This window comes from Aureococcus anophagefferens (assembly GCF_000186865.1).
Source record: "Aureococcus anophagefferens unplaced genomic scaffold AURANscaffold_2, whole genome shotgun sequence".
In the NCBI taxonomy this organism is placed as follows: domain Eukaryota; class Pelagophyceae; order Pelagomonadales; family Pelagomonadaceae; genus Aureococcus; species Aureococcus anophagefferens.
Window position 1 is genome coordinate 1270371 of NW_008705562.1, and position 18717 is coordinate 1289087.

Sequence of the window (18717 nt, forward strand, 5' to 3'; positions counted from 1 at the left end):
TCGTCGTCGACGTTCGACTCGCGCGCGTGCTGCTTCGCGTAGAGGTAGCCGTCGTCGTCGCCGTCGGCCCCGCCCCGGCGCCGCTCCGACGTCTCGCGCTGCGCGTTGCGCCCGCGGATCGTCTCCTCGAGGTCGGCGATCTCGTCCGTGAGCTTGGCGATCTGGGCGTCGTTGACGTCGAAGGCGCGCTTCTGGCCGTCGCTGAGGCCGTCCGCGCCGCCCTCCTTGGACAGCAGCCGCTGGTTGTCGGACCGGCACCGGTTGAGCTTCCGGAGCTTCGTCTCGAGGCGCTCGTGGAGCTTGGCGTCCTTGGCGTGCTTCTCGCCGTCCTTGAGCGTCGAATTGATCTCGCCGCCGTACTCCATGAAGCCGCGGTTCGTCTTGAGGTACTCGGGTAGGTCCGCCTCGGAGACGCCCGCGACGTCCCGCGCGTCCTCGGCGTCCTCGGCGAAGCCCCAGGTCACGGCGTCCCGGGCCGGCGGCGCGCCGCCGCCGGCGGCGGCGGCGGCGCGGGCCCGCGGCGCCTCGGCCGCCGCGCGGACGCTCCGCGCGGCCTCCGCGGGCGCCACCACGCGCGTCGGCACCGCGAACGTGCCCGACGCGTCGAGGCGCACGTCCTCGTTCTCCAACAGGGCGCGCGCCGCGCGGTCCTGGCCCGCGGCGTGGATGGCGAGCACGCGCGTCGACGCGCCGAGCTGCAGCACGTCGCCGCCGCGCGCCTCGACGTACTTCAGCGGCGGCAGCGGCGCCTTGTTGAGCCGCGACCCGTGGGCGCTGCCGCAGTCGGCGACGTAGAGCCGCCCGTCGTTGCTCCGCTGGAAGACGAGGTGCACGCGCGAGATGCTCGCGTGCGCCATCGCGTAGGCCACGCAGTCCGCCGCGCGGCCCAGGAGGAAGCGCGACGCCGTGAGCGGCACCGTCTCGACGGACGTGCCGTTCTTGATCATCTCCAGCGAGTACGCCGCGTCCGACGACTCGTCCGTCGGCGCCCAGGTGGGCAGAGGCGGGCCGCCGTCGTCGGCTTTTTGCGGAGGCGCCGCCGCCATCGCGCTCGCGGCAACAAAAATGGCGAGGTTTTGCTTGCCACAACCACGGCCTGTGGCGCAGCGCTCTCGGCCTGCAGGACGCCCGCTAACTCGAGCGTCTGGTCGACCTCCACTCCGCGTCGCTGCCGTCGCTGCGTCGTCGAGGCCCCGAACGCCCCCGGCTCGCCGCCCCCGCCCTCGCGTGCCCCCGGGACCGCGCGGCCCGCGGGCGCCGCCGGGCCCGCGCCGCCGCCCCGGGACCTTTCCCCGGCCTCCGCAAGCGCCCCCGCCGGCGCGCCGCGCTCGACCATGTCGGCGTCGCTCGTCGCCCACCGGTTCCGGACGCACAAGCGGCTCGGCGCCGGGTCCTTCGGGGAGATCTTCGTCGGCAGCGACGTGAACACGGGCATGCGCGTCGCGATGAAGTTCGAGAAGCACGGTTTGCGGTGCCCGCAGCTGCGCCACGAGTACAAGGTCTACCGGGAGCTCCAGGGCTGCCGGGGCGTGTGCAAGGTCCAGTACTACGGCACGCACAACAATTTTAACGTCATGATCCTCGACCTGCTCGGCCCGTCGCTCGAGGAGCTCTTCACGAAGTGCGGCCGCCGGTTCTCGCTCAAGACGACGCTCAAGCTCGCGGACCAGATGCTCGAGCGCTGCGAGGCGCTCCACGGGCGCCACCTCATCCACCGCGACATCAAGCCGGCGAACTTCACCATGGGCGACGCGACGACGTCGCCCATGGTCTACTGCATCGACTTTGGGCTCTCGAAGCGGTTCCGGAACCCGCACACGCTCCAGCACATCCCCCACCGCGTCGGCAAGTCGCTCACGGGCACGCCGCGCTACGCGTCCATCTCGAACCACCTCGGCATCGAGCAGAGCCGCCGCGACGACCTCGAGGCCATCGGCTACGTGCTCGTCTATTTCGCCAAGGGCCGGCTGCCGTGGCAGGGCCTCAAGGCCAAGAGCGCGCACAAGAAGTACAAGCTCATCCTCGACAAGAAGCAGGAGATCTCCATCGCCCAGCTCTGCCACGGCTGCCCGGCCCAGTTCGCCGAGTACCTGTCCTACTGCCGGTCGCTGAAATTCGACGCGTCGCCGAACGTCGCGTACCTCCGGCAGGGCAGGAAATGAGTGATTCAAGTTCGCTTCAACGTGAGTTTTCCGCGCGCGCGCGTTCCGGAAACAGCATCCACGCGTCGAGAGCGCTCCGAGAAATGATTGCTCGTCCAAAAATTAGCCGAAACGAGTGGGAAACGGCCGAGATATGAGCCTCCAAAGTTGGAAATTTCGCACTCTTCTCCTGCCCAGGTACCTCCGGCGCCTCTTCCGAGACCTCTACGTCCAGAGCGGCTACGACATCAACCACCTCCAGTCCAACGACTGGGACTGGATGGTGCCCGGCGCGGGCGTCGACGCGAGCCCGCGCGCCGCGACCGCCGCGCCGGGCCAGCCCGCGGCGCCGACGGGCGGCGCCGCGCCCGCCGCGGTCCAGTCGGGCGACGCCGCGGTCCAGTCGAAGCGCGTCGTGTCCCAGGGCATGCGGCCCCAGTCCGCCGGCGCCGAGCGGCCGAAGTCCGCCGCCGCCGCCGCCGCGTCGAGCCGCGCCGACTTCTCGTCCGCCGCGTTCGCGTCGTCGAACGCGCCGCGGACGTCGTCCGCGCGGTCCGGCGGCGGCGCGCCCGCGGGCGGCCGCGACGTCTTCCTCCGCGACGGCGGGCCCTCCGCCCAGGAGGCGGCGAAGTTCGCCTACGACCACCGCTACCGCCGGCCCAAGACCGCGTCGAACGCGCGGGAGGCCGGCGACGACGGCGGCGGCCGCGACGGCGGCGTCGACCGGTCGCGCGCCTGGGGGTCCCACGCCCGCGCCGAGCCGCCCCACGGCGGCGGCGCGCGACGAGACCGGCCCGCGTCCGCCGGCGCCGCCGCCGTCGGCGGCGCGCAGTTCAAGGGCGCGACGTCGTCCAAGTCCGCGCACCACGTCTCCGAGCGCGGCGGCGGCCGCGGCCAGGGCGCCGGCGACGACGGCGCCCACGTCGTCGCGGGGGCCCGCTCCATGATGGGCCTCGCCCGCGCGCGGTCCATGAAGACGAGCTCCACGGGCGCCACGGGCTCCCGCCCCCGCACGTCGTCCCGCGGCTAGCGCGCGCCGCGCCGCGCGCGCCGGCGGCGGGCTCGCCCCCCCCGGCGCCCCCCCCACCTCCTCGCGTCACCGCCGCCGGCCCCGGGCGCCACCGACACCGCGCGCCCGGCCGAACCCCGTTCGATCTTTCTTAACGACGGCGCCTCGACACGGAGCCGACGGTGCACCCCCTAGTGTTTGCCGTGCCGAGGTGATCCAACGATAGGCAGCCCCGGCATGGGCGGTTCGTCGGCCGGCGCCCGCGCCCCGTAGAAAAGTAAGACTTAAAGATGGTGACGACGACGACGCTGCCGACGCTCGTGCGCGTGACCAAGTCGCGGGAGCGGCCGGAGAAGGTCGTGCGCGTCACGAAGGAGAAGGCCCAGCTCTGCCGGAGCGGCGAGGCGGAGCGGGCCCTGGAGGGCCGCGACGGCAAGTCGCTGGACAAGGCCTTCCAGCAGTACCTCGAGTACCGCACGGTCAAGGAGCCCATCATGGAGGACAACCGCTGGCGCAACGTGCTCAAGCTGCAGACGCTGCTCACGCGGCCCGAGTACGCGAACATTTATCTCGCGGGCCGCGAGCACGCGCTCTACGAGGAGCTCCACCGGTCGAACCCGGAGCGCTTCGTGTCCAAGAGCCGGTTCATGGTCATCATGCGCCGCGTCTTCGGCTTCGAGCTCGCGCCGGTGCGGGGCGCCGTCGACGCGGACGTCAAGGAGCTCATCGAGAACGTCTACGACGCCTTCGACGAGCGGGGCAACGACAAGATGGAGTGGCGGGGCATCTTATTGATGCTCCACGTCGTCCTCAAGCCCTGGCTGCCGCCCGTGGCCCACTTCTCCTGGGGCTTCGCGATGGTCGGCTCCGAGGGCTCGTTCGACCCGACGTGCTCCGAGCCCTTCGACGCGCGGCTCGCGAGCCTGAAGCACATGCTCTTCACGCTGGGCCACGTCAAGAGCCGGCCCATGCTCACGCGCATGGTCGACGACACCTGGGCCGAGCTCTGCCGCGTCGACAAGCGAGCCGCGGCGCTGACGCGGAACGCGGAGACGCGGAAGCTTTTAGACGCGGCGTCGGGCAAGAAGAAGGACGAGGAGCGGCTCGGCGGCGCCATGAACGACAACGAGGAGACGAACGTCGCCGACGGCGTGAAGATCGGGCTGGACATCTTCGAGAAGCTGCTCCGGACGCAGCCCCTCGCGGGCCTCCTCTTCACGGGGGGCACCGCGTTCGGCGCGCGCGACCCGCGGACCTGGACCTACATCATCGAGGAGGAGCAGTACCACCCCCTCATCTTCAAGGAGATCCGGCGCCAGCGGCTCAACGCGCGCCACGAGGAGGCCGTCGCCGAGTTCCGGCGGACGCACCGGTTCCGCGAGAAGCGGCGCGTCCGCGCGTGGCACGACGTCGCGCACCGCATCCACTACCTCAAGGAGTTCGTGCTCGACGCGCTCTACAGCGGCGCGGCCTGCCGCATGCGCGTCTGCTTCATGCGCTGGCACCACGCCGTGCTCCTCGTCATCCGGGTCCTGGAGCTCCAGCGGCTCGCGCGGGGGTTTCTGGGCCGTCTGGACGCGCGGTGGATCTGGCGCATCCACGAGCTCGTCACCGCGGTCCAGGCCAAGGTGCGGAAATTCTTGGTGCTGACGGCGACGCGGAAGGAGCTGCGGCGGCGGCGCTGGGCGGCGACGGAGATCGAGCGCCACGCGCGAGCGCTGAACGCGCGGCGCCTCGCGATGTGGCGCCTCGAGGCCCACATCGACCGCGAGCACCGCAAGCTCGCCCAGCGGAAGCGCGAGTGGGCCGAGCGGCGCGAGCGCCACGCGGCGCGGGCCGTCCAGGGCGCCTGGCGCGCGCGCGTCGCGCGGCTCCGCGCGGCGGCGGAGAAGAAGCGGCGCGAGGACGCGGTGCTCACGGTCCGCGACATGGAGATGCTCCACGCGGACAACCTGCGGCGGCGCAAGATCTACGAGGTCCAGCTCGAGGACTGGTACCGCGACCGGAAGCAGGAGCACGAGATGAACACGATCTACGAGGACTTTGGCGCGTCCGAGCGCGCGAAGATCCTGCACTACCGGCGGAAGCAGATGTACGACGCGGAGCGCGAGAAGGAGCGGCGCGCGGCCCAGCTCGCGAACATGCTCGAGGACGAGCGCGTCGCCAACTGGATCCGCAAGTGGGAGATCACGAAGGAGGAGCGCGTCAAGGCGCTGCGGACGCGGCTCGAGTGGTGCCGGACGACGCCGGAGACGGCCGAGGAGCGCGCCATCGGCCGCAAGCTCCAGAAGGAGGCCAAGGCGCGGGCCAAGCTCGTGCTGAAGCGCGCCTTCAAGGCCGGCGTGCCCCTCGAGCTGCCCGAGGCCGAGGCGCTCGCGCTCGAGGAGGTCATGCTCAAGCGGACGCGCGACGAGGAGCGCCAGGTCGACATCGAGCGCACGCTCGCCGCCGACGACCACTACGCGGCCATCGCCGCGCGGGAGCGCGAGGAGCGCGAGGAGCGCGAGCGCAACATCGAGCGCGTGCAGAACAACGCGTCGCGCGCGATCCAGAAGCAGTGGGAGCTCCACCTCAGCCGCCTCGAGCTCCGGAAGCGCGCCTTCGAGCGCTACGACAAGCGCTACGACATCGACCTGCGCGCCTTCTACTACGTCAACCGGCGGACGTCCGAGCCCCAGTGGAAGAAGCCCTACGCGCTCGGCGCCTTCGACATCAAGCTCAAGGACGAGTGGGTCGTGCTCCACGACGAGACGCGGGAGCCCTACTACTACAACCCCCAGTCCCAGGCCATGTCCTGGCAGCGGCCCGCGGGCACCTGCTTCTGCGCGGGCTGCGACGCGCAGTTCTGCGCCGTCGTGTGCAACGACACGAACCGGAAGCTCTGCATGGACTGCTACAACGCGACGCACGCGGAGAAGAGCGAGGACGAGTTCAACGCGCTGACCTTCAAGATCCTGAAGGGCGGCGACCCGGAGAGCGGCCGCGCGGACATCCAGGCCCTCGAGGACACGGGGAAGCGGCTCGAGGAGGAGCGCGCGAAGCAGGAGGAGGAGGCCCGCGTCGCCCGGCGCCAGTCCGTGCGCCGCCAGTCGTCGCTGGGCCGCCAGTCCGCCGTCGGCGCCGAGCTCGCCAAGCTCAAGAGCCGCCAGTCTTTAGCGGCGGGCACGCCCGAGGCCGACGCGCTCGCCGAGGTCCTCGCGGGCCGCGCGGAGCCCGACGAGGGCGAGGAGATGCTCGACCGCACGCAGCGCGAGACGTCCGAGCTCATGGCCATCGTCGAGGAGCGCGCGCGCCGGCGCGCGCGCCGCGACGCGGGCGAGGCCGACGAGGACCCCGCGGGCAAGCGGCCCATGCTCGAGTACCGCAAGGCCCGGCGGAGGCCCAGCGAGCTCCTGCGCATCGCCAACGGCGAGCCCGACGACGCGACGACGGCCACGGGCAACGAGGACAAGTCCCTCGTGCCCTCGACGATCACGGGCGGCGAGTCCCTCGACGCGCCGGGCGACTCGCTCGCGTCGTCGCTCATCGACGCGCTCGACTCGTTCCCGGACCCGCCGTCCGAGGACGGGGGAGGCGTCAAGCCGCCGCGGCCGTCGTAAAGGTCGTCCGTGTGACGCGGGGCGCCAGGCGGTGGGGGGAAGGGCGCGGCGCGCCGGCGGGGAGTCCCGCGCGCGCGACCTGATCTCCGGCCTCGCGTACGCCGGCGGCGCCTGGAAGGCCGCCGCGCAATCCCTCTCCCGCCAACTCGAAGAGGGCGCGCGCCGCCTCGCGGTTACCGCGCCGCCCTCGCCACCCTCACGACCAACCTCCGCCGCGACGGCGAGTCGGCGGCCTCGCGTCGCCGGCGGGCTCGGTTCGAAGAGCCACCCCGCGACCCCCCCCCCCCCCACCAGATAAGCAGCCATCTATCATTCGGCCGGAATCCCCTGGGCGGGGGCGAAATCCCCGTGGGGGGCAGAGGTGGGCGAGCAGCGCGTCGACCATGTGCATCTGCAGATTCGCCGACGGGTGGATCGCGCGTCGTCGAACCAGCCTTCGCCGCCTTTGTTCCAGTCTTGATGGTATCTGCGCACGTAGCGTGGCTCGCCCTTGAAGGCCGGCTTGATCTCCTCGTAGATGAAGCCCTTCGGATTGCTCCGCAGGCGCGCGACCCCCGCCATCTCGGCGCCCGCGTCCGTGATCGCCCAGTTGTCCCAGTACGAGACGTCGGCCGCCCCATCGCGTTCCGCGAGGGACGCCCGCGGGAGCTGCTCCGCGAGGGCCGTGGTTAGCGCGTCGCGGTAGAGTCCCGCGACCTGCCCGAGCTCGTCGTTCATGTCGCTCCGTCGCACGTCGGTGCTGATGGCGTTGAACATGGCCGTCGGACCCGCGAAGACGACCCGCGGCGGCTCGCGCGAGCCGAGGAGACGGCGCGCGGCGGCGGCGAGCGAGGACGGTATGCTGCCATGGGAGCCGCGCTTGTAGATCGATCCCCGCGCAACCCCGTCCTCCGCTTTCCCGTTGAGCTCCATTGCCATGAAGATGCTCATCCCAGCGACGACGACGTCGTACTCCTCGGGTCGTAGCTCCATCAGCTTCGGAGGAATCTGATATAGCTTACCCGACCACGAAAAAACGATGCTCGCGTCCAAGTCGGGGATCAGCATTCGACAGCTGTAGAAGTGTTTGTTCAAATTGGTCTCCAGGTTATCCTCCTTCGGGCACATCTCCATCTGCTTCTCGCGCGGCGGAAGGAACGACCACCCGGAACCGTTGCCCGAAGCGCCGACGTGGCTCCCGTGGACCAGGAGCTCGCGGAGCGCGAACGCCGTGCCCCTCGTGACTGAGTTCCCGACGAGGTAGAGGCGCTTCCCGCGGAGGCACCGGCGCGCGCGCTCGCGGTCGAATTCGGGCGCCGCGCAGCCAGGGCCACACAAGGGGCCGACGGGTGCGGGTCAGGGTTCTTGGCCGACGGAGCCCCGCACCTTTACCCTCACCCTCCGGTCCGAAACCCTTACCCGCACCCGTTATCACGGGTCCTGGGAATTTGGGCACCCTTACCCTTACCCGCGGGTGGCACCCTACCAAAATCCTCTAATTTAAAAAAAAAATATATGGAAACCGCCGAATTTGGATTCGGACGCGCAAATTAAGCTGCTTTTGGATCGACCCGACAACCTGGCAGCTGCATTACACGCCCTCGAACGGAAATCAGGAGGTCGGCCAGGCGCGGGACACCCTCGAGGGTAAGGGGCGTCCCTCGCACCCGTGGCTTTTCGTCGGTACCCGCACCCGTACCCGAGCCAAGGGTTCTGGGAATTTGGCGGCCCCTCACCCTTACCCTCCCGAGGGTTTCGCGGGTTCTCGGGTCGGCCCCTCGCCCTTGTGTGGCCCTGCGCGCAGCGCGGAGCGACCGCGCCGTCGGGTCCGACGACGTTTCGCTCGTCGTAGGCGTAGGCGTACTCGGACGCGTCGGCGCGGTCGATGATGCTATTATAGATCGAGCGATTGTTGATGCGCGTCGTCTCGAGGAGCGCCTTCGTCCGGCTTCCGTTGCGGAGCTTGAAGGTGCCCGTCCCCGCGTCCGTGCAGTAGGGTACGCCGCCGGCGAGGGAAACGACGACCGGTAGCCAGAGGACGGCGCACATCGCTTGTTGGGCGGACATCCTCATGCCCGCACCGTCGCTTTTGTCAGCAAGTGTTCAGCGATCCGATGCCGGCGATGGCCGATGGTAGGTACGCGAGACGCCCAGCCCCCCGGGGGTCGAGCCGGGCTGATCTCCGCAGACGGCCTCCTCGGACCAAGGGGCTGCGAGACGCCGCGCGACGAATGAGACGAACTTCTAGGAGCCCCGGCCGCACCCCTGCGCCCCCCCCGCCTAGGTCGGCGAGGGCATGGTCCACTCGTCGGCGACGGGCCCGACGTCGTGGATGATCTCGCGGTGGGAGGACCAGCAGAGGCGGATGGCCTCGGGCGTGTGGATGCCCGCGGAGCGGGGGTCGCCCGCGGGGCCGAACCAGTGGTTCTGGGGCGCGCCCGTCGTCCGCGCGCGGACGCCGCTGTACGTGGTGCCGTTGACCGTCGCGCCGAGGACCTTGTTGCAGAAGCGCGTGTCGTTGGAGACGACGGCGGCCGTGAGGTGGCTCGTCATGCGCTCGCAGGCCTCGAGGACCTTGTCGATCTCGTCGTCCTTGTAGGGCACCAAGATCTGGAAGGGCCCGAACAGCTCCGTCGTCACGGCGTCGAAGTTCTCCTGGGACGCGAGCATGGTGTCGAGGGGCACCTCGACGGCCGTCGGCACGAGGCCGCCGTAGCACGCCGGGAAGGCCTCGCTGCCCGGGAGCTTGGACCCGCCGAAGGCGACCTTGGCGCCCGGCAGGGCCGCCGTGCGCTCGACGTGCGCGAGCATCTGGTCCGTCGTCCACGAGAGCACGGGGCCCGAGCTGTAGTCCGCGAGCGACCGGCGCGCGGCCTGCCGCTCGAGCTTGCCCACGAGGCCCGCCGCGACCCAGTTCTCGTGCATGAAGCAGATGGACTGCGCGGAGCACTTCTGGCCGCTGAAGGCGTAGGCGTCCTGGTCCGCCTGCCAGACCACAAAGTCCTCGTCCTGGACGTCCGGCCCCATGATCTTCCAGTCGAAGCCCGCGTCCTCGAGCTTGACGCGGCCGCGGAGGTCGATGGTGAGCTTCTCCGCGACGGCCTGGGACCCCGTGAACAGGGTCATCTTCGAGTCGCCGGCGAGGAGCAGCTCGTTGAACGTCGGGCCGTCGCAGTAGATGAGGTCGAGGCACTTGGGGTCGAGGCCGCAGTGGATCATGAGCCGCGCGAACTGCTCGTAGACGATCTGGACCTTCTCGTCGACCTTGACCGTGCACTTGTTGCCCATCCAGACCGACGACAGCGACTGGAGCGCGGGGATCTCGAGGGGGAAGTTGAAGGGCGTGATGACGGACGTCGGGCCGTAGGGCCAGCGGTAGGACCGCGTCTCCTGGCCCGCGTGGTCGCCCGGGAGCGCCGCGCTGTTGGCCAGGCGCCGGACGCCGTCGCCCGCGTAGCCGTCGAGCCACTTGCGGACGACCGTGACCTCGCCCATGGCCTGGACGTCGTGCTTGGGCACGACGCGCTGCAGCAGCTCCGCGAAGAAGTTGTGCACCTCCGGCTTACGGAGCTCGACGGACGCGCGGCCGTTGACCTCGCCCATCTCGAAGTAGGCGCCGGGGTTGTTGATCGGGTTGTGGAGCCCGCTCTTGGGCACGGCCTTCATGGACGCGACGAAGGGCGCGAGCTCGGACGGCCGCGTGTCCGGCACGAAGAGCATCGCCTCGCCGTTGAGCGGGTCCGGCACGGGCTTCGTCGCCGCGGCGGCACTCCACTCGCCGTCGACGAGGTTCATGCCCTGCTGCGGGCTGGCGCCGGACATGGCCCAGGGGTCCACGGTCGCCCAGGACGGCAGCGGGCCCGACTGGAACGTGCGGATCTGCGCGCGGCCGCGCTGGAGGAAGGAGCGCATCATCGTCGAGCGTCGGTGTTACGAGGATACCTGCGCGGTCGCAGGCGGTTCGGAGAGCTTTGGACGAGCGTTGGAGACGCGGAGGCGCCGCACCGCTGGCGGTGTCGCGTGCAGCAGAGCCGGCCTATCGGAGCTCGTCTTCGCCGAATGCCACAAGAATCACAGCCGCCGCCAAGACCGGTCGACGGGGCATGAGCCCCTCGACGTCGTTGTCCGCGCGCGCATAATACACGCCTACCCGCTCGTCGACGCGCCGCGTTCCGATGGCCTCGCTCGAGCGCGTCGTCCTGACGTCCGAGAGCGTCTTCGCGACCGTCGCGCACGCGCTGTCGACGGAGCGGCAGGAGGTCATGGGCCTGCTCTTCGGCCGGTGGGACGGCGCGGCCGTGGAGGTCGAGTCCGTCATGCCCCTGCCGCGCCTCGACAAGCGCAGCGACCGCGTCGAGGTCACGGGCCCGCAGCTCGCCGAGGCCGCGCAGGTCGCCGAGTCGCTGGGGCTTCGCGTCGTCGGCTGGTACCACAGCCACCCGCACATCACCGTGCAGGCGTCGCACGTCGACGTGCGGACGCAGGCGCAGTACCAGGCGCTCGACGGCCGCTTCTTCGGCCTGATCTGCGCCTGCTTCCAGGGCGCCGACGGCGCGGGCGCCGCGGCGCCGCTCCACGGCCTCGCGGCGCCGAGCCTCCGCCCCGCGGCGTTCCAGTCCGTCGACGACGCGCGCGTGCCCGGCGCCTTCGCGCGCCCGCTCGCCGCGCCCGCCGCCGCGCCGCCGGCCTACGCCGCCGTCGTCGCCGGCGGCGGCGCGCCGCCGTCCTACGACGACGTCGTCGCCGCGCGCGCGCCGCCGCCGCCGCCCGCGCCCGCGCCGGCCGCGGCGCCGCCGCCGCAGTGGCGCGCGCGCGACATCCCCATCGCCGTGCGCCGCGGCGGCGGGCCCCGGAGCCTGCGGCGCGCGCTCGAGACGCTCGCGGCGCTCCAGGACGCGCTCTTCCGCGAGGAGGCCGACGCGCGGCGCGCCCAGGCGGGGCTCGGGGGCGGCGCGACCCGCGGCGCCTACGCGGACGCGATCTTCCACAAGGCCGCCGCGCTCCTCGCCGCGGACGCGCTCCACCCCCTCATCCACGTCGCCGCCGCGTCCAAGGCGAACCTCGCCGCGCGCCTCGACGCCGCGAAGGCCGCGCGGTCCAAGCTCCTCGCGCGGCTCGAGGATGATAGCGCGGGGTAACACGGTGTTTTTTACCTCGGCGGGCGGATGGCGAGGACCTTGACGTCGAACATGACCTTGCCGACGAGGTCCGCGCCGAGCGCCGCGGCCTCGCGGCTCCGCCGGTTGTCGTTGAGCACCGTGGAGTAGAGGCGCTGCTGGAACGCGAAGGACCGCGGGATCGGCTCCTGGCTCCGGTCCGCGTAGGCCAGCGCGCTGGGGACGACGATGCGCCGCACGCCGCCGACGCGCATGCCCTGGAGCCCGGCCTCGAGGCCCTCGATGACGTCGCCGCGGCCGAGGCTCAGGCGGTACGGGTCGTCGTCGTCCCTCGTGTTCTCGAAGGTCCAGCCCTGGCGGCCGACGAGGCGCCCGACGAGGTCGACGGTCACGCGGCTGTCCTTGCCGACGACGGCGTCGCCGCGGCCGGGCGACACGTCGGCGTACTGGACGCCGCCCTGCTCCTTGAACTCGAGGCCGTCCGGCGACACGGCAGCGGTGGGTGTGGGCGCGAATGCTGTCGCGGGAAGGAGCGCGACGACGCCGCGCCGCGCGGAGCTTTCGACGGCCGATCTTCGTACGGCCAGCGCGCGGACGCTCGAGGCCTGCAGCGCGACGAGAAAGAGAGCGCGAGTCGCTTGCGACGCGCTCATCATCGTCGTCAACGCGATTGTTCCCTTTGCCTTCAATTTTGCTTGTGGCAATTATTTTTTTGCTTGGCAGCACGGCGCGGGCGCGACGACGTCGACGGAGGCGCTGCGCGCCGGCCGACGCCGCAGCGAGCCATGCCCAACGACTTCCTGCACCCGCCGGAGCCGGACCCGCAGCGCGACGCGACGGACAAGGAGCTGCTCGTGACCGTCGAGGAATGGGAGGAGGAGTCCTACACGGAGGCCCAAAAGATGCGCGTGCGGCGCGGGGACATCTTCGAGACGCGGCTCAAGGCGTCGAAGCACCTGCGCGGCCTCGCCAACGCCCACTTCACCCGGGGCGACACGGAGGCGGCGCTCGTCGTCTACGACCGGGCGTGGTGGCACGCGGATTTCGACACGGGCTTCATCAAGCTGGAGATGACGGACCACCACCAGGAGGAGCTCTTCAAGGTGACGATCCCCATCCGCTTCAACCTCGCCCAGTGCCTGATGGCGAAGCGCGCGCGCCTCGCGGCGGACGCGGCCGCGGCGAAGGCGGCCGTCAAGGCCGCGGCCGAGGCCGAGGCGAAGCGCGAGGCCAAGGCCGCGAAGAAGCGCGGCACGCCCGACGAGGCCGTCGCCGTCGCCGACGTCGTCGCCGAGGACGACGACGTCGAGACCGTCGAGGCGGCCGGCGACGACGACGACAAGCCGGCGCCCCGCGAGTACCTGAGCGAGGCGCGCGGCCACATCGACGCCGCGCTCGAGTCCCTCGACGGCTTCCCGGAGCTCGCCGACGCCTGGAAGGTCAAGGGCCTCTACCTCCGGTCCAAGTGCAAGCGCGAGGTCGGCCTCTACGACGACTGCGCCAAGGACCTCGCGGAGGCCATCCGCCTCGCGCCGAACGACCGCAAGCTGCGCGCCGCGCTCGACGAGGTCCGCGGCGAGAAGAAGGAGACGCGGGGCGCCGAGAAGGACCGCATGGACGGCAAGCTCGGGCCCGTGAAGAAGGGGCCGAGCTGCGTCGTGTCGTAAATGTTCGACCATGCGAGGGCGTGCGGCAGTGGGTTGCAGCTCTCGAGGCTTCGAGGTGGTCCGGCGCGTCGCCCAGCCGCAGCGACCGCTTCTCCCAGCACCGCGTCGTCCAGCGCGTCGTCTGGCCACAGCGCGACCGCGTCGCATCCTCTCCGCAAGACCGCAACTGCTCGTGTCCAGCGCGTCGCCCGCAGCGCGACCGCTTCGCGCGCTCTGCCAGCACCGCGTCCGCGTCGCATCCTCTCCGCAAGACCGCAACTGCTCGCGCCGACCTCTCGAAGCATGACGCTCCTTCTGCTCTGGTGCGGCGCCGCCGTGGCCCTGCAGCGGCCGCTCGCCGCGCGGCGCGCCGTCGCGCGGCGCGCGTCGGACGACGGCGTCGTCGGCCCGGGCCGCATGCCCGTCGACGAGGGCGCCATCTCGGCGCACGAGTTCTCGCGGAGCTTCAACGCGGCGCCGCTCGGCGCGCCCTCGACGGAGGAGGAGCTGACGGACCTGCAGAAGCAGGTGCTCCTCCGCAAGAGCACGGAGCCCCAGGGCCACTCGGAGCGGCCCGGCGGCCTCGAGCACGAGTTGCAGCGAGCGCACGGCACGAAGTATCCGCAGCGCGGCGCGTTCCTCTGCGTCCAGTGCGGGACGCCGCTCTACTGGGCGCGGAGCAAGTTCGGCTCCGGCAGCGGGTGGCCCGCGTTCTACGACGCCGTCGACGGCGCCGTGGAGCGCGTCGCCGAGTCGCAGCAGGACCCGCTCTCGAGCGAGCTCAAGCAGCACGGCACGGAGCTGGTCTGTTCCAACTGCGGCGGCCATCTCGGCCACGTCTTCGAGGGCGAGGGCTTCGGCACGCCGACGGACGAGCGCCACTGCGTCAACGGCGTCTGCCTGCGCTACGACGCGGCGACGCCGGGCCAGCCCGACGACGTCGCGCGCCAGTTCCATCTCACGCTCGCGCCGATCCCAGACTAGGATAAGCGCCTGTCAAAAAATATATCCCGCCGGCGGCCCGGGGATATGCTAATCCGACGCTGACGCCGACGCTGACGCCGACGCTGAATCCGACGGCGGGATATGTTATGCGGCGACGTTCTCAGTACGTCCCCATTGTGCGAGTACTGCGACGTATTACAGAGTACAGGGGGGCGCGCGGACCAGTGTCGGCCGGCGGCGGCGTCGCCGGAGGCGCGGCCTCGGCGACGCGGCTTCGTCGCGGCGTCGAGTCCTCTCAGAGGACGAAGGGCGGCACGGGCCCGTCAAAGTGCTTGTGGTCCGCGACGGAGCTCGGCGACATGAGGAGCTTGACCTCGTCCTGCTTGAGGACCTCGCCGTTCGGCGAGCCGATCATCTGCGCCGGCAGCTCGCCGTCGGACGCGACGCGCGCGTCGCGGTTGATGATGCTGTCGCGCTTCTTGATGGCCGACAGGGACCGGCGCCGCTTGCTGTCGCCGCCCTCGATGAGGAGCACGTCGGCCTGGTCGAGGCAGTGGCCGCTCGACGACGCGATGATGCGCTTCGCCGGCTCGGGCGCGGCGTTCTTGTTGAACTTCGCGTTGACGCGGCCCTGCATGGACAGGCTCCGGCGCCGCGCGTGGAGGTCGCTGTCCTCGATGAGCAGCACGGCCGTCTGATTGAGGCACGTGCCACTGCCCGAGGCGACGATGCGCGGCGTCGGCTCGGACTGGCGCCGCCGCGGGTCCTTGTCCTTGATGAGGTGCTTGAGCTGGAACATGAGGTCCTCGCAGTCGTCGCGCGAGAACGGGATGGGCGAGGAGGCGGGCATTGGGCTCGGTGTGTGTCGTGCCGCGGCTTGACGTCTCAGAACACGCAAAATGCTTCGGAGAGCACCCGCTCCCTGACCCGCTCTTCAAGATCGAGATCGGCGGGCTGCGCCGCGGGCTACGCGGGCTAAGCGGGGGGGCGGACTTGGCGTTCGCCAGCTCGTCCGCATTCTCGCGCTCCACTCGCCGCAGCGTCTCGGGAGACGTGGGACGAAGAGCGGACGCGTCGACGCGCGGCCGGGCGCGGGCTGGCTGCGGTCTTACCCGGCCGCGACGGCACTGCGTCGAAGTTCTTCGGGATCAAGGAGGTGCCGCCGCCATGCGCGGCGAGCGCTCGTGCCTCGGTCTGTGGAAGCTGGAGATCGCGACCGGCAGGCCTCGAATCTAAGCTTCGACTTGTGAGGAGCGCTGCAACATCCCTTCATCACTGGCCCTCTCCCAAGCTCTTCTCCCGACCTAGTTTCAAACGATGGCCGACAAGCGCGACGACGACTCGGAGTCTGAAGACGATGGCGACTTCGTCGACGCCGGGAGCGGCGGGGAGGAGGACAGCGACAGCGGTTCCGACGACGAGGAAGACGGCGCGGGCGCCGGCGAGGGCGAGGCCAAGGCGAAGAAGGCCAAGCGCAAGCGCGACGACGACGACAGCGACTCGTCGGACGACAGCGACAGCGACGACGACGGCGCGGACTGCGGCATCGACGCCTCCGAGCTCAAGGACATCGCGACGAAGGTCGTGCCGCGCGCGAAGCGGCGGGCGGCGATCGCCTCGGGCATCGGCGACCAGGCCGCGCTCGAGGACGTGAAGAACGCCGAGCCCGACGAGGACTCGGAGGCCGAGTTCGAGTTCTAGGCCGCCGCGAATCCGAAAAGCCGCCGACCGCGCGGACCGCGCGCCGCGGCGCTCGACCGTCCGTCGCCCGCGCCGCGCCGCGCGGCGCACTAACTCCGGCCTTCGTCCGTCTCTGTTGCGATTCCTGCTTGTCGTAGCGCCTTGTGTTGTCAGCGGTAGCGTACTGGGGAACGGCGGCGTTCGCAGTTGCGACGCGGCGCGATGGCGCGATGAGCGACGAACTCCTCTCCTTAGTCGTCACCTCGTCGTCTCCAAGGGCCGCCGCGGCGACGCGTCGACGACCATCCGGCCGGCGACGCGACCATCACCCTCGGAAGGCCCCCCTGCAACGATGCTTCTAAGATGCTTCAAGAACTCAGAAAGTTGCCCAATTTAGAGAGCAAAAGCAAGGGGCTGGTGGTCGACGCGAGCATGTCCCAGCGCCTGTCCGGCAAGAAGGCGGTGCGCCGGTCCATGACGGCGGCGCGGCGCCGGGGCCGGACGTCGGTGCTGCTGAACCTGGACTGGGACAACAACGAGGCCTTCTCCATGGAGCTGGACCTCGCGTCCTGCGGGCGCGCGGAGATCATCGAGGCGCTCAAGGGGACGTCGGTGCGCGGCGGGTGCCGCGGGCGGGGCATGCTGAGCACGGAACAGATGCGCGAGAAGGCGGCGACGCTGGGCGTGCACCACGTGAAGCTCAGGGGCCTGCAGGCGCTCCGGTACCGGGCCGGCGTCGTCGTCCAGTACCTCGCGCGCCTCGAGGGCAGCGTCGGGCCCGGCGCGATGGCCGGGCTGGCCCTGGCGCGGCGCACGTCCTGGACCATGGTCGCCAAGGCCCCGCGGGGCGGCCCCGTGACCGTCGGCTCCGTCGTGAGCGCGATCGACGGCGAATCCGTGCTCCTCGACTCGTACGAGGAGACGCAGGCCAAGCTCGCGTCGGCGGACCGCATCACCTTCCGCCGCGCGCCCTTCCACCAGGGCTGGACCCGCGTCGACTCCGAGGCCATGGAGCCGGCGGTCTGCTACCTCGTGCTCGCGTACGGCGTCGTCGCGTACTTCGACCGCGAGAAGGCGCCCCGGACGCGCCTGGGCCTCATGCCCCTCGCCGGCGCGTCCGTGCAGCCCACGCCCTGCGGCGGCGCGCTCCTCCTCAAGCACCCGACCCACGGCACGCTCGAGCTGGCCCCGCCCCACGAGCACCGCGCGGAGTGGGCGCCCTTCGTGCCCGCGATTGACCTCGCGGCCGTCGGGGCGGGAATCGAATCTTCAAGCCGACTTCGATGTTCGACCGTTTCCACACGAGGCCTTCGGCTGTGCTTCGAGAATTCGCCGAGAGCGATCGATTCGTCCAAACATCAGCCGAATCGACATCGATTTGACAGAGTTAGAGAGGTTTGAAGTTCTGCTAGACGGGTCCAGCTCACCGGTCGATTTCCACACAGGCGGCCGTGCTCTGCGTCTCCGTGTCCCACGCCAACGGCGACAGCGACGTGCGGGCCCTGGAGATGCTCCGCACGGAGAGCGCGAAGCAGCTCTCGCTCAACGGCGGCGACGACGCGTGCGCGCGCGGTCCCGCGTTTCTCTCGCCGTCCGCGGCGGAACCCGACGCGCGCGCGCGCAGGTTCGTGGCCGCGCTGAACACGACGTGCCGGCTCAGCGAGGCGTGGGCCGCGCCGAGCGGCGGGGCGCCCGCGGGCGACGGCGACGACTCCGACGAGCTCGAGGACAGCGACGACGACGACGACGACGAGGGCGCGCACCTCTTCGGGATGGACGGCCTGTCGCTCGTCGCCGGCTGGGAGACGATGCGCGACGAGGCCGAGGCCGCGCCGTCGGGCGGCGTCAAGCGCGCGCCGTCGCGCGGCAGCATCCTCTTCTCCGACTTCACGAGCACGGGCGCCATGGCCCTCCCGCCGGACCTCGCCGCGCTCGCCGAGGACGACGGCGGCGCCGCCGCGCCGCCGCCGGCCGTTGTCACGCCCGCGGCGCCCGCGCGCGCGGCCGCCGGCGCCGCGCCCGTCGTCACGCCCGCGTCGCCGGGCCGCGCGTCGATCGCCCTCGACGCCCCGGCGCCGTCGCGCGCGTCCATCAAGCTCGGCGCGCCGCCGCCGCCGCCGCCCGCGGCGACGCCGCGCGTGTCCACGCTCCGCCTCGACGTGCCGTCGCCGCCGTCGTCGAACGCGTCGACGCCGCGCACGAGCACCTTTCGCCTCGACGTCACGCCGCCGTCGAACGCCTTCTCGCCGACGGCGGCGCGCATCTCCCTCGACTGCTCGCCCGCTACGTCGCCCGCGACGTCGCCGAAGGCCAAGGCGGGCATCAAGCTCGACATCTCGCCGACGACGTCGCCCACGGCCGCGAAGCGGAAGCCCACGGTCGCGCGCGTCTCCCTCGGCATCCCCGCCCCGAAGGCCAAGTGAGCCCGCGGGCCCGGAGCCCCGTCGCGGCCAATTTTTTATAAACTTCAAGCGCGTGGGTTGAACCACTTCGAGGCTGCCCACCTTCCTCGGGCGCAACATCCCGCCGGTCCGTGTCGGGTCTCGGCGTCGGCCGCGCGCGGGGAGCGGTCCGACGGATGCGGTCCGACGGGTTCGCCGT

The 18717-nt window shown here is 71.2% G+C and overlaps 6 protein-coding genes across 6 annotated transcripts in view; 3 read left to right on the plus strand and 3 right to left on the minus strand.

Moving 5' to 3' along the window:
- The window catches only part of AURANDRAFT_61167 (hypothetical protein), a gene marked incomplete at both ends in the record, with an annotated part of 1675 nt that extends 728 nt beyond the window's left edge, over positions 1-947 (minus strand). Inside the window, one exon of the mRNA XM_009035170.1 lies at positions 12-947. Within this exon, the coding sequence (XP_009033418.1) occupies positions 12-947 (936 nt within the window). The remainder of the gene's footprint in view (positions 1-11) is intronic.
- Positions 948-1334: 387 nt separating this feature from the next.
- Positions 1335-2162, plus strand: CK (hypothetical protein; the record flags this gene model as incomplete). Its single annotated transcript, XM_009034774.1, has 1 exon — positions 1335-2162. One exon carries the CDS (start codon positions 1335-1337, stop codon positions 2160-2162), a length of 828 nt encoding a protein of 275 aa, XP_009033022.1.
- A 6793-nt stretch (positions 2163-8955) lies between these two features.
- On the minus strand, positions 8956-10748 carry ALD6 (hypothetical protein; the record flags this gene model as incomplete). The annotated part of the gene is made up of 2 exons (XM_009035169.1): positions 8956-10670; positions 10734-10748. The coding sequence occupies one exon, from the start codon at positions 10641-10643 to the stop codon at positions 9009-9011; it is 1635 nt and encodes a 544-aa protein (XP_009033417.1).
- Positions 10749-10903: 155 nt separating this feature from the next.
- AURANDRAFT_19673 (hypothetical protein) lies at positions 10904-11266 on the plus strand (the record flags this gene model as incomplete). The annotated part of the gene is made up of 1 exon (XM_009034775.1): positions 10904-11266. A coding segment is annotated over one exon (363 nt), but the record flags the coding sequence as incomplete, so codon positions are not given.
- Positions 11267-11877: 611 nt separating this feature from the next.
- Positions 11878-12498, minus strand: AURANDRAFT_19907 (hypothetical protein; the record flags this gene model as incomplete). The annotated part of the gene is made up of 1 exon (XM_009035168.1): positions 11878-12498. The coding sequence occupies one exon, from the start codon at positions 12496-12498 to the stop codon at positions 11878-11880; it is 621 nt and encodes a 206-aa protein (XP_009033416.1).
- A 1608-nt stretch (positions 12499-14106) lies between these two features.
- Positions 14107-14400, plus strand: AURANDRAFT_7175 (hypothetical protein; the record flags this gene model as incomplete). The annotated part of the gene is made up of 1 exon (XM_009034628.1): positions 14107-14400. A coding segment is annotated over one exon (294 nt), but the record flags the coding sequence as incomplete, so codon positions are not given.
- Positions 14401-18717: the final 4317 nt, after the last annotated feature.